The sequence below is a fragment of the Struthio camelus genome, chromosome 25 (assembly GCF_040807025.1).
Source record: "Struthio camelus isolate bStrCam1 chromosome 25, bStrCam1.hap1, whole genome shotgun sequence".
NCBI classification, from domain to species: Eukaryota; Metazoa; Chordata; class Aves; order Struthioniformes; family Struthionidae; genus Struthio; species Struthio camelus.
Window position 1 is genome coordinate 411,721 of NC_090966.1, and position 12,618 is coordinate 424,338.

The following is a 12,618-nucleotide window of genomic DNA, read 5'->3' on the forward strand; positions in this document are numbered from 1 at the left end:
AAGAGGAGGGGAGTCAAGAGGAGGGAGTCAAGTCTTTTCTCTCATCCACTGCTCAATACCAGCTGGTCTTTTCTTCTCAAATCAATCAAAAAGGCCAGAGATGGGCCAAGGAAGGAAACACAATGTCCATCCTGACTAGATCTCAGAAACAGAATGATTATTTGCCTGGTCAAGGGTACCAAAGGCCACTGACATCTTCATCTTTGAAGCCAGGTTGGTGTTCTTCAGTCATTTTCCAAACTTTCTGAAACAAGTGATAGCTGTTCACCCCTCTAGGCTAGACTGAAAACACAAAAGGGTTTTTTCATACCTGTGGTAAATTGTCTGAAGGGCCTCTTCAAATCGGCGCAGCACTTTTGGTGGGGTGGGCCATTGCACGTGCTTGCCATAATCCTTCATTGACCTCACGTTTTGAAAGCGTCGGGCAACTTCATGAATGTACGACTTCACTTTGTAGCGGCGGTAATACTTGAGTATTGTGAGGGCAGCCCGCGTCCTCTTATAGCGAAGGCGGGCCAGCGTACCCCTCCAAACCTAAGAGTCAGTGGAGGAGACACAGTCTGAGCAATCAAAAGCAGGGAAATTTTCTGTCTGGACTGCTCAAATGCAGAAATACATCAGTCAGGGAGTTCAAAGGAAATGACTTTTCTGTGCCAATCAAATCCAGTTAAAACATCACTGAATAGACACTGTGCTTACCTGTGTACTTAGAAACAACCTTAACTCCAGTTAAAAGCTAGAACGAGTAAGACTGCTTTGAAAGTAGTTTAGGAAAGTGGCTGTTCTGGCCGTGTGCTGAAAAGCAAGCAAACTTGCTATACAAATGCCATTCTCAAATGCCATGCCTGAAGTGCTGGTAAGTCTGTAGTTCGCTATCAACTCCTACCTCAGCTGAAGGCCCCAATTTCTCTATATGATGAAGCATGGCAACATGCAGCCCTACTGGGCAGGCTGTGCTGTTTCTGTACCGTCACCAGAGAAATAAATATTCACCTGAGTGCCCTCAAGCTAACATGCACATCCCCAAGGAATTCGTGAATAACCATAGTTCCTCTCTAATATGATCCACTAAGATGAGGACTCATTTTTGTTTCCTTGTAGAATTAAACTGGAAGGATAACGAGCTTCCTACTTACAAAGAGTGCTTCACTACCGGCTCTGCTGGAGAGTTTATTCCCCCCTTGAGAAACATCCTACAGCCCCACTGATGCATATCAAGCCTTCTATTTACAGAAGAATTAATTACTTACTTGAGGTAATTTCCAATATATTTGCTTTATGAAGCTGATGTCAAAGGTTCTCTTGACAACTTTCTTGATAATCCTGATACGTGGCTGAGAAAAGTTATATGCAGCAAGAAGTAAAGCAGATGTGTGGAGGTAAGGTACTCTTCTCCATGCATTCAAAATTGAAGATTAAACAGGGACTTGGGGTTCCAAATCCTGCAACAGCAGGGGAATGTTTTCCTCCTACCTCTTTCAGAGTAACTCCTCCTCATTCTCCTTCAGCCTCACTGCCCCTTGCATAGGACATCTCCTGTTCACACCAGACATGATCTGCCTAGCTCTGAAAGAGCCCGAGAAGTTGCTTCAGCATCCACTGCTTTGCCAGCATGTTTAATGCTCTCTGAAGCACGCTTGCATTCTGGTATGCTGAAACAGAGTCAAGACTCTCCCATAAAGCTACCCAAACATTAGATGGTAGGGCCAAGACAATCCATCTCTCGCTTGCCTTTTAGTATGACAAATTGGCTGAGAGTTTGCCACCTCTAACACTTTCTTCCAAGACAGAAAATCATCCCTGAAATACTATTAAACCATTCCACACCTTAGCCCGTTCTGTCGAACATTTAACATGGTGAAGGGCAAACTGCAGCTGAGAGGCAGCTGAAGCACAGTTTGCTCATCAACTGTACGTTGTATATTGTTGCTAGGAAGAGGCAGGGGGAGAGAAGGAGGGAATTTTTCCTGGACACTAAAACGCAAGAAACAAAACAAGCAAGCAAGCAAGCAGGGGAACAAGGTACACATGTAAGATGACTGAGGGCAGCTTGCTCCTTAAAATCCCTAGATGCCAGCCAGTGCCAGGATACACTCTTCTAATGAGTGGTATGGGAACACAGAGTATTTATTTTCTAAGTATCTATGGCTTACTGAAACCTAGGATGTTCATGTCTCAGTGCATATCAGATGCAGAAACAGTATGAATTTGACTCAGTCAGCAACCAGGATGGAAAAATTGAGCACCTAAAGACTATCCAAGTGTCATCTTTTTTGTGTCTTTATCTAAAAGAAAAATTCAGAAGACTTGGATTGCTTGAGACATTTAAACTCAGACTGAAGTGTCACAAAATACATCTGCAAGAAATTACAGTAAACCATAAGATAAAGAAAAATTGGGCAAAAATCTACCATTCAGCTTCTTATCTTTCAGTAAGAGCAGGAATGAAGAACAAAGGGTTCCAGGTTGCAGCTCTACAGTCTTCTGGACTTTATAAAGGAATCCAGGAAAAGAACATACACAGTAAATTTATGTAAGCTAGTGAGGACTTTGTAGAGCTCCACTTGATCTATCAGTTCTTCTCAAAAGGATTTTGTTTTGCTTTTAGATACAGAACAAAGTGTTAATTTTATTTACTTGCTCTTGAGGTCTCTTTTGCTGCATTAAAAAAAAAAAAAAAAGTACCAGCCAGACATCTATGGAACAAAGGCACTGTAACAGATTGCCCCGATGTTGTATCAGCTGCATTGCTGCAGAAATTGGCTTCACAGCAAGAATTGTCACAATTGCTACAAACATTAGCCTTCCGAATCCAATTATCCCACCGAGGCGTGCCCCTTGGCTACAGCAAACAGTAAACTATTAATGAAAAGCACATCCTCAAATCAAGTTGTCATAACTGCATAACCTCAATCCTAGTAAGGAACTACCTAATAGCCAAAATGGCAGCTCCTCCCAAATACCACAAGTAACAAGATAGACCAAGACAGAAACAAACTTCTCCCAGGGAACAGGGCAGCACCAGCTTAAATTAATTTTTTTTCTGGCTTTGGTGGTGGAGGTTTTGGGGTTTTTTTTCCCCTCCTTCCTTCAAAGCCAGGCCTCATTTCTGCTTAAGGCAGTCCATCAATAATGTTGAGACTGCCAAGGCAAGCAGATTGCCTGATGGTCTAAGCAGCCTCTTCTAGAAACGTGGACTCTTCAAACCCACACACAAGAGCAGGCTATCAAAGCAACAAACTCCTTGATCAGCAGCCACTGGATAAACTTGGCATCGCGTAGCTGTGAGCTAAGGGTTGAAGTTGCATGAAAGTCCAACAAGGATGCTAGCGTATTTTCTACCAACACACACCCTTCTGAGATTTAAATACTGAGAGAACACTACATACTATACCTATCAAATTCTTCCCCCTCTCCCTTAGGTTCATCACTCAAAAGCATTAAGCAAAGCAAAATAAAAATAAAAAAAATCAGATTCCCAGAGCGAAGTTTCTCATGGCATTTAACAGACATCATACACAAGTTCTCACATTGTAACAGCTACATTTCTCTATTGTATGCTGGAGGGCAATAGTAGACCCATGGCCAAATGTGGGAGATCAGCATGCCAAAAACACAATGGAAATAAGATCTGCGCTTCCAGGGTTCTACTTCTTTCTTTCCAGCTCTCTGCACCCAAGCAATATACTGTCCAAGCCTATAGTTCAGAAAGGATTCAACAGCTAACATGCATCAGCTGAGCAGCTTTCATCTTGAACTGAGATCACAGTTAGGCATTAACAAGCTGGTACTTCAGCTCTTGCATCTGGCATATCTTGCAAGGACAGACTAAACAAGTCTGAGAATCCTTACGACCAATATCGTTCCTTCTACAACCAATAACAGTGATACTTGCTTTGCCACCTTTCTGTGGCTTTAAATTCTGGTTTACCTAGTTTCCCAGAGAAGCGAGACTAAAGATAATCCTGTTCCTTTCTGACATACTGTGATTGCCCTAATATCTTCCAAAACTCTAGCCAGCTTCAAGCAATCTGAGAGAGGAACAGAAGTCCCAAAGAGACAAAGTCTCTACATCTTTCAAGAAAAATCATCAGCAGGATAGAAAGAGCCTCAGATTAGGGCGACAATGCTGGAAAAGGCTCTTGAGCGTGTTCTGAAGCATCTGTTTTGTTTGATCTCCAAGTCCCAACCAGCACATGAGTAGCTCCTAGCCAGGCAGAGCCACATGAAACTGAGTGCTGAGCCAAACAGGCAGCGGACACCAGAAGGATCTGGCAGCATTGTGGAGGGAAGAGCAGGGTATAGATGTATGGAGGGCACATGGGGAGGAGTAGAGGATATGAGGAGGAAGATTGGAAAGCACTGGCAGTGAAGCGGTCACAAGATCACAGCTGTGTGTTGCTGTTGGGGGATGTCAGCAGTGCAGGACAAACCCATGGAAAGTCAGGCTCAGGGAAGAGCTTGTCTAACGACAGTTTGCAAAGTGACACGTTGAAGAGCAGACTCAAAAGCAATCAATTCTGCAATCAATTAGTGCAGTGCCAAGTGAGAGCAAGAGCCATTGTGCAGGACACTGTACAAAACAGATCGTCCTTCAAAAGAGTTGCCCAAGGAGATAAGGTAGAGGTAGGGTATAGGAAGGGGAATAACAGGCAGCAGGCGTTAGCTCCAATGTATGTATAAGCGAAAGAGGACCACAAGCAAGTAAGAACACAAGAGCAGAGACTTATAAGCAGGGTTAAGTTTAAAATGGAAAGAAAAGCAGTGTCTAGGCTTTTTTCCAACCTTTTCCATCCATCTACTTACTTTCAGTCTCTCTGCATCTTTCTCTCAATACCTCTGCCTTCTTCTCTGTGCTAGGTGAAGACAGATTAAGAGTGCAAGTGAAATTATGACAAAAAGCCTAGGAGGATGGCTAGAAAGAAAGGAAACGGTTGCGGGAAAAAAATTCCGAACAACACAAGAAATCTAGTCAAAATCTCTTGAACATAAGAGTTTTTCTATGGCTGCCCAATGAAAAGAGTTATTTGCTGTTTCCTTCACCGCAGTCCCTTCTACTCCTTTGGGAATAGCCTGAGGGATAGAAGGAACCACTGGGGCCATGAAAAGCTCCAGACCAAGTGAGATCTTCCTGCACAGCTCTGGTTTCTCAGTGATCCCATCTTCCCCCTCCTCCCAGTACCCTAACCAGCTGCTTTGGCACCTTCTGAAACAGGAATTTGCCCAAAAAGAAACAGAGCATTCATCCAAACCAAGGAAAAGTCATAATATATTTTATCTTATGGGAAATACTGAAATCTTCTCTGAAGTATCTTTAATGCACATGTTTTTGTTTAAAATTTAATGAATCAAAAGTCAAAGGAACAACAACAAAAGGAGATCTGGGCATGCCTTTAAAGTCAGCTTAATAATTCAGTAAGCTTCTGCCAAAATTTCTAAGATTAACTAAACCTTCTATAGATCAAGTCCCTCATCTTAGCAAAAAATACTACATAGTAAACTAATTCTACTCATCAACAGACTGCAGCCTGCTTATAAGCTCAAAATTTCCCATAAAACAAATGGAAAAAAAAAACTAAAAAAAAAAAAAAACCAAGACCCTGCAGAGCGCAGGGAAAACCAGCAGACTAGGTGTGTTGAGTCCAGAATGGTGAGAATACCTCACTCACAGTTCTTCCATGGAAAAAAGGATAATCTAGGTTTGACCTAGATGCTGCAGTCTCTTTGAATATAGAGGAAAACCAACACAGCATACAATCTAAACTTACAAACAAATACATGCACATAATTCAGAAAACAAGCCCAAGCCCTAAATTAAACACCAATGTTATATTTTCTTGAACAGTACTAGAACTAACTAAACTTTGGAAAATTATTTCACACTTGCTGTAATGCAGTATACCTCCTCCCACTAGGCCTCCTTCACACTTGCTTGAACTATTTCATGATCCATATTTCATGCTTCCCTAGCAAAAGCTGCCCTCCAGGCATCCAAACTGTAAAGAATAAAACAAAAGCTAGCTAGAAATTCACACAGACATGAACCTTCCTGCACAGCTTTAAAGGCTCTCAAATGGGAAAGGTTATTAAATATTTAAGTCAATAGTGCAGCACAGAAGCCGCATGCAGTCCTGCCACTGGGTCCTCCGAGGCATCGCAGTTTGAATAAACGCTCAAATCTGAAGTAAGCTTGAATTATACTATTCCTGATTGCTTTTGAAAGAGGTCATTTCCTTGCAGAGCACAGATATGATGGAATGGCTAATACTCATATGCAGCATCCGCTGGGTCCTTGCACATACCACAGTTTGAAATCTGCATTTTCACAATTCAAGTAAATTGAGATTGCGTAGAAGGTTTGAGGCACATGCTTTTAAATCTAGGTCTCCCAGTCCTAATAGATCACATTACCAATCATGCAAACGGCAAGTGGGAAGAGCTGCCTGATTTACAAAATGCCAACTTTCTTTTTTCACAGGAGTCAGCCATTCACTCTATAGCTCTACTTAGTAGAAACAATATTCCACTAGCTAGGAAAGAAAGAAAGGGTGTCTCTTACCCTTGTTAATTAGACTATACTGCCAAGATTGTGTCAAGTGATAAATACAAGAACTATCAAATGATCATGGAATGTATGCAAGTAGCATGAGTGAGGCTCATGCATGCACACATGAAATACTGGATGAAGAGCTGGTATGGGTTTCTTCTGCAGCTCAGCAATAGCTTTAACAAATGTCATGCAGCTGCACAGACCCACCTTCCTTCAAGGTTGAGCCTGAACCCCAGCTGCAAAACTTCATCAACCTGAGAACCTCAAGAGACCTCTTACCTTCTACTTGTAAGGACATGCTACATCCATGTGGTCCCCTTAGCAATGCACTCATTGCTTCTTGGCTGCACTCTACAGAATTTCTTGCCTCTGGCAGTGACCAGGGAAGGAAGATGATGAGAGAAAGGAGATATCTTAGATAAACAGATGAAGATAACTGCTAAGTCTCCTCTGTTAAGGAAACAGAGTTCGCAATTGCCAGAAAAAGGCTGTTGCCATTAGAACATGGCAGGAAACTTCTTTCATCCCATGAGAATTCATGGCACAGTTTTTCATGCTTAAGAAATCAAAATACAGGTCATTTCCTGATCTTCAATGATTTTTCACTGGTAAAGACTGCTAGGACAACCAAAAGCTTTAAATGTGGCACAATTAAATATGCTAGTACATTGCTGTGTGGGAACAGATGACTGAGAAGGGATGCCACAGACGTCTACATAGTCCTGAGTGGAGAGTTTAAATGGGCTAAGCTATTCACTCTCCTTTTCAATACAGGAATTAATGGTTACCAGATGAACCCAGAGAAGTCAGGATCAAAATAAAGCAAGATTGCTCTTTCCACACAGTGAGTTAGCCGAGTTGTGGAACTCCTTGCCAAAGAACGCTACAAAACCTAAAAGCTGACAACACACGCTTGAGGACAAGTTCGGAGAAGAGAAATCCACTGGGCGTTGCCAAATATAAAGAAAATGCGTCCAGCTTAGATCAGCCCAAGTTCAAAGGGCTGAAAGGACTGGGGCAGTAGTAAGGAGAAGTACAACGAATGCTCGCCCTGCTGCAGCTTTCCCTAGGCATCTGCTCAGGGTCACTCTGGGGGACGTGACTGTGGTCCAGAGGGACCTTCAGCCTGACACAGCGTAGCAGCTGCTAGTTTAAAGCCCACAGCCATTTAGTGACACAGCTGAGAATTAAGCGCTCTCTGCACTTCTGAAGTTGTGACAGCAGTGCTCTGTTAACAAGCCTTTCTAGAACAGAGAGCAGACAAAAGCAAAAAAAAAGAGCCATGCATAGATAGAGCTGATTTTATTTACCTTTGTCTAAAGGACAGGAATGCCAATGTAACTGCTATGGAGGGCAGTACCAGTAGTAGTGAAAAAAATCATTCCAGGCATTTCAGTAAACGGACAACTACTATATGCTTATTTTTACTCAAAAGCCCCATAACGAAGGAGTAGCTTACTACCCATCCTCATGAAAGAGCAGCAGACCTCTTCAAACTGACCGATTTACTGCAGCATCCCATTGGGAAGGAGTGTACTCACAGAAATTGTTGGTTCATCTTTCCCTTAGTATAGGCACAGCTCAGGTGATCCTGGTATTCTTACTATCAAGTTAAATTAAGACCTTTCCCAAGGTAAGGTTGCCAAATACTGTGTGTGCTTGGTTGCGCTTTAATTAAAGTACACTGCACCGGCACTATTTCTATAATTGAAACAAGCCTTGAAGAGATCTGGAGATGCAGCAAATCACCAGCTTTTAAAGCTGAAGCACAAGGGAAAACAGTTCCCTTCCATGAAAACAACACAGAAGCATCAGTGGCAATGAGGGCAGAATCAGGTCTTCCAAACTTGCGTGAACCAAGCATTAAAAAAACTCAAAACTGGAAAGGGCAGTGTTAGAACCCAAAATATCTAACTTACGTGATCAGATCCTAAAAATTTGCTTAAAAACAAGGGAATGCAAAGACATTTGCTGAAAGAATCCCATTCACGAGGAGGGGAAAGCCATACCTGAGTGAGACTAGGATTTCCAGAGGGACACAGGGATGCAACACACCTCAAATCCAGTGGTGCAGGAGCATAGACTTGATTGCTCTATGGCAACAAAATTAGATGTCTTTGAAAGTCCTTCTGACTCCTCTGCAAACTGAAAACAGCTAAAGTAAAACCTGAAAAAGCAGGATTGAGTAAACAGTAGGAAGCATTAACACCTAATTGCAGGTACTGCAGCTAGCTTTGCAGTATTCATTCAGGAGAATTTGCAAGCCCCACTGCAAAAAGCAGAAGACTAAATTCAAGTGTTTACAGACTGCTGCAGTTACCTGCTCTGCTGTTGCAGCTGATGCTTTGCTTCAGACTGAGCTTACTGAAGGAGTTCAGGTACTCACCAACAAAGCACAGCCACGCTTCTCTGGGAGACTGGCAATAGGCTTGCATTTGGGTTTTTGTTTGTTTGTTTTTCTCAAATGCAGTTAATCAAGCAAGTTTTAAGGAAGCCCTAACAGCTATAACGCTCAAGGTCTCAAAGCTGGGATGCTGCAAAGTTTTCTGAGACTGAGGAGTCCTGCAATAGGCAGCTGCCTGGTCTTCCATGTTGCTGAGCCATGTTTTTCAAATAGCGACGCACATACAACATCTTCTCTTCTCCTCCCTTGCTAAATGTAAATACCCATTTATTATTTAGATTAAAACATGTTTTTGCAGCATTTCCTGAGGGAGGAAGGAGATAAGTGGATATTCAGGTACCTCTTCGTGCTGATGCTGGAAAGGAAGGATCCTGTAACCCTCCCCCTTTCTGCTCTCCCCTGAGGCCATGCCCCTGCCCCCTCCTTTCTGCCAGCACCACGGCTCAGCTGAATGATGGTCCTTTTTTTCTTTTTTGCAGGAGTTTTGAGTTTTACATGTCTCGGGGCATTCACTGAGGCAGACACGAGTAATGTTACTAGCACAAGGGAGACAACTGGCATGGGAAAAGCAGCCAGAGCAGGGAACTAAGAGTTCAGCTTGGCCATACAGGCAAGCAGCACTGTCAACACAGAGGAAACATTCAATTCTTCATTTTATTTGGTCCTTCCCAGCACCCACGTGCTTTGGAAGGAGCTACAGCACCTCCTCTCCCAGCATCTTCCTGCCAAAGCCTCACAAGATCAAAGCCTCAGCGCATGCTGCAAATCCACATGTAATTATACACCTATTTTCACTTCTAGGCAAAACTTCACCACCGCACACCCTCAAGATGGTAAACGCCTTGAGTTGGGATGGCAAACGTGTTGCACCACGTTTTACTGTGGTCACTGAACAGAAGCCCTTATCAGATTACCGCCACCAATCCATGATGTGACATGGAAATGGCTCCTTTGTCGGAGCGAAAGCTTCCTTTTGTGGTGAACGCTTCCTCTCACACCCCGCTTCAAGGACTCACGGGGACTGAGAAGAAAGGGAAGGTGAAACATTAAATTATGACAAGTCAGCCACAGTTCTCTCTTCGGCTGTTCCCCGCTGAGTGTAGGGAAAAGTTGCCATGGTGACAACAGCTGCAGGGGTGTGAGTGACAGCTCTTGGGAGAGGAGGGTCTGAAAGCCAGAATGGAGGAAAAAAATCCCAATGCTGCCAGTGCAAGCTGTCAGTGCACACACATAAGTGAGTTGGTGCGGAAGGGCTGCGTGACTGTATTCAGAAGAAGCATTAATGCAGTCACAGCGTGCACCAAAGCCATCGCAGCTTCCTTCCCATTACATTTTTCCTCCTGGTTTTAGAGAGCTTCTGTGTGCAAGAATTTTTGTCCAAGTAAGTAGGGGGGTGCAATGCTTCCATCTGCAACAATCAGTAAAGATTTAGTGATGTGATTACCATATGCAGCTGTACCAGTCCAATACAATTACACTGGAATAGTGCACTAAATTATATTGACACGATACATCATCTTTGCATACTGCACGTGCTCGCTGCTGGGCTTCTTTCCTGAACAAAGACCTGTTCTGCAAAGCTAATGAATATGAGGGAACGCTTCCAAGGGCAGAAAAGCAGAGTTTTATGGCAGCTTTTTAAAAAAAAAAAAACAATAAAAAACACCCCAAATATTACAGCTGCTTCATTTGCATTCATGAAGACCATCATATTGATCACAAGATCAAAGGTGTAGTAAATAAGCTCAGATGCAGCCCATAAAAAGAAGTGATGTTCCCAGCTAGTGCTTCTAAAATGACCATCCGAGTTAGCTTGGACAACTGTATCTCAACTGCCATACGGGTTTTCTAATGCAGGGCAGTTTTCGCGTGCAAAATTCTCCTGCAGCCAACAAGTTCTCACAGTTAAACCATATCACATCTGGCTTAGTTTGAAAATTCTGGTCTTGAATTCCACTAGCATTCTACCACTGAAGAAAGAGGAGAGTTGGAAATAATGCTAATGGGAAGACATCCAGGAGATGTGGAACAAAAAGAAAACAAAATTATCTACTTATTTTGGAAGTCAGTTTTCATTCAGTTTAACTGAACTCATATAAAGCAAATTCTTGTCATTTATTAAACAAAAGAACCAGTATTATTTTGAGGGTTAAAAGTTATACACGAGATGAAGCTCCTAAGATAATTACAAAGTCTCCTTTTGAAAGCCTTTTGTTTTGTATGACAGCAATAAACTACATAATATCAGTAATTAGAATTGAAGACGTACATTTAAAACAACCAAGAAGCAGAACCGCTACAAGCAGATCCTTCTTTCATTTAAAACCACTTCTGTGCAAAAAAAACTGTTATTGGAACCCAGTCTGTGATCGGCTGCTTTTAAGGTTATGCCTTACTATTTCCCCTCAGTTTTTCAACACATGAGTGCCTATTGCCACAACAACGCATTTTATCTACAGTTGTCTTTTCCTTTGCTAAATTCTAATCTGAGGAAATCCAACGCAACAAAAGGCTGAAATGTTTCTGGTTAAACCAAGCTCATATCTCCCTTTCCTTTCAGATTTAATCTTCTGGCCCTCATGAGCATCACAATTTGTCTTAATCAGGCTTTGATGCTTATAGGCAAAAATAAAGTAAGGACAGGCAGCAAGAATGAAACTTTCATGTGAGTGTTTCATGAACTGTTGTTCAGCTAGCTGAGAAGAGAAATTAAGACAGGCAAAATTGCCTTGATGTTTTCAGCGCTTTGAGAAGGCCTCTTCAGATCCTTGGTCTCAGATGCTATTTTTTATTGGGTTGATTGCTCCTTTTTCAGCACTGCTGGTCTACAAGCGCCCCATCTACTGGTAGCTGAACATGCCTGGTACATTAACACAGGAGTGCTTTGCAATACAAAACAGAACATGAAATGCAACAGTGAAACAAGAGAAACGGAAGGGAACTCATGATAAAAATGCAAGCATTTTCTAGATAGATTTAAACACTCTGCAAAGTATTTAATTATGCACCTATAAACGTCAAGCCAGCATGTGCTCTTTTGTTGATGAGCTGCTATTCATTTGTGTTTCTTGGCTTTAGATGCAAGTCCAGGACTCTAAAGTGCTGCTCTCCATCACTTTGCAAGCATTTTAGAGCATGCTGAAGAACACCCAGTAAGTACAAACAGAAACACAGGTGAACCACAGTGGGGTTAAGCTACAGAAATGGAGCTCTGCTCATATTGAAGACTTTACTCCATCAAGAAAATTGTAACTTGAGTACTTCAGAAGGAGCTTGTCCTTTCCCTACAGACCTTTATCAGAATCTCACCAGAGATTTCTCAGAGAAAAGTAACAAAAAGATGACTCCAGCTGTCCTATTTGGCTATTTTGGCCGGAAGGGAAAGACATCTCCAGACAGAGATGTGTATCAGTCCCCTCTCTGTGCATGGGCATGGAAAAACTAGGGGAGGGAGGTTTGTGGGCCATAAGACAGTGTGCACTGGGAATTGAATTTTTGTCACTTTCGCCAATTGTCCCAACAAGAGAAAGGAAAATCCAAAAGCACTGCAGTTACTCTGTGTATTCCAGCATGCCAGTTGCCACACAGTAATACTATACCAAATGCATTCCAGAGCCAGAGAGTTGTTCCATTATTCCTGCTTGGGTACTTATCTTCTATAGGC

At 42.4% G+C, this 12,618-nt stretch overlaps 1 protein-coding gene across 8 annotated transcripts in view; it reads right to left on the bottom strand.

Annotated features, from left to right (window-relative positions):
* Positions 1 to 12,618, bottom strand: part of MYO1D (myosin ID) — a 157,860-nt gene that overhangs the window by 73,109 nt on the left and 72,133 nt on the right. For all 8 annotated transcript variants that reach the window (XM_068919001.1, XM_068919006.1, XM_068919005.1 and 5 more), the window contains exon 17: positions 311 to 534. In XM_068919001.1, coding sequence (XP_068775102.1) covers positions 311 to 534 — 224 coding nt within the window. The remainder of the gene's footprint in view (positions 1 to 310; positions 535 to 12,618) is intronic.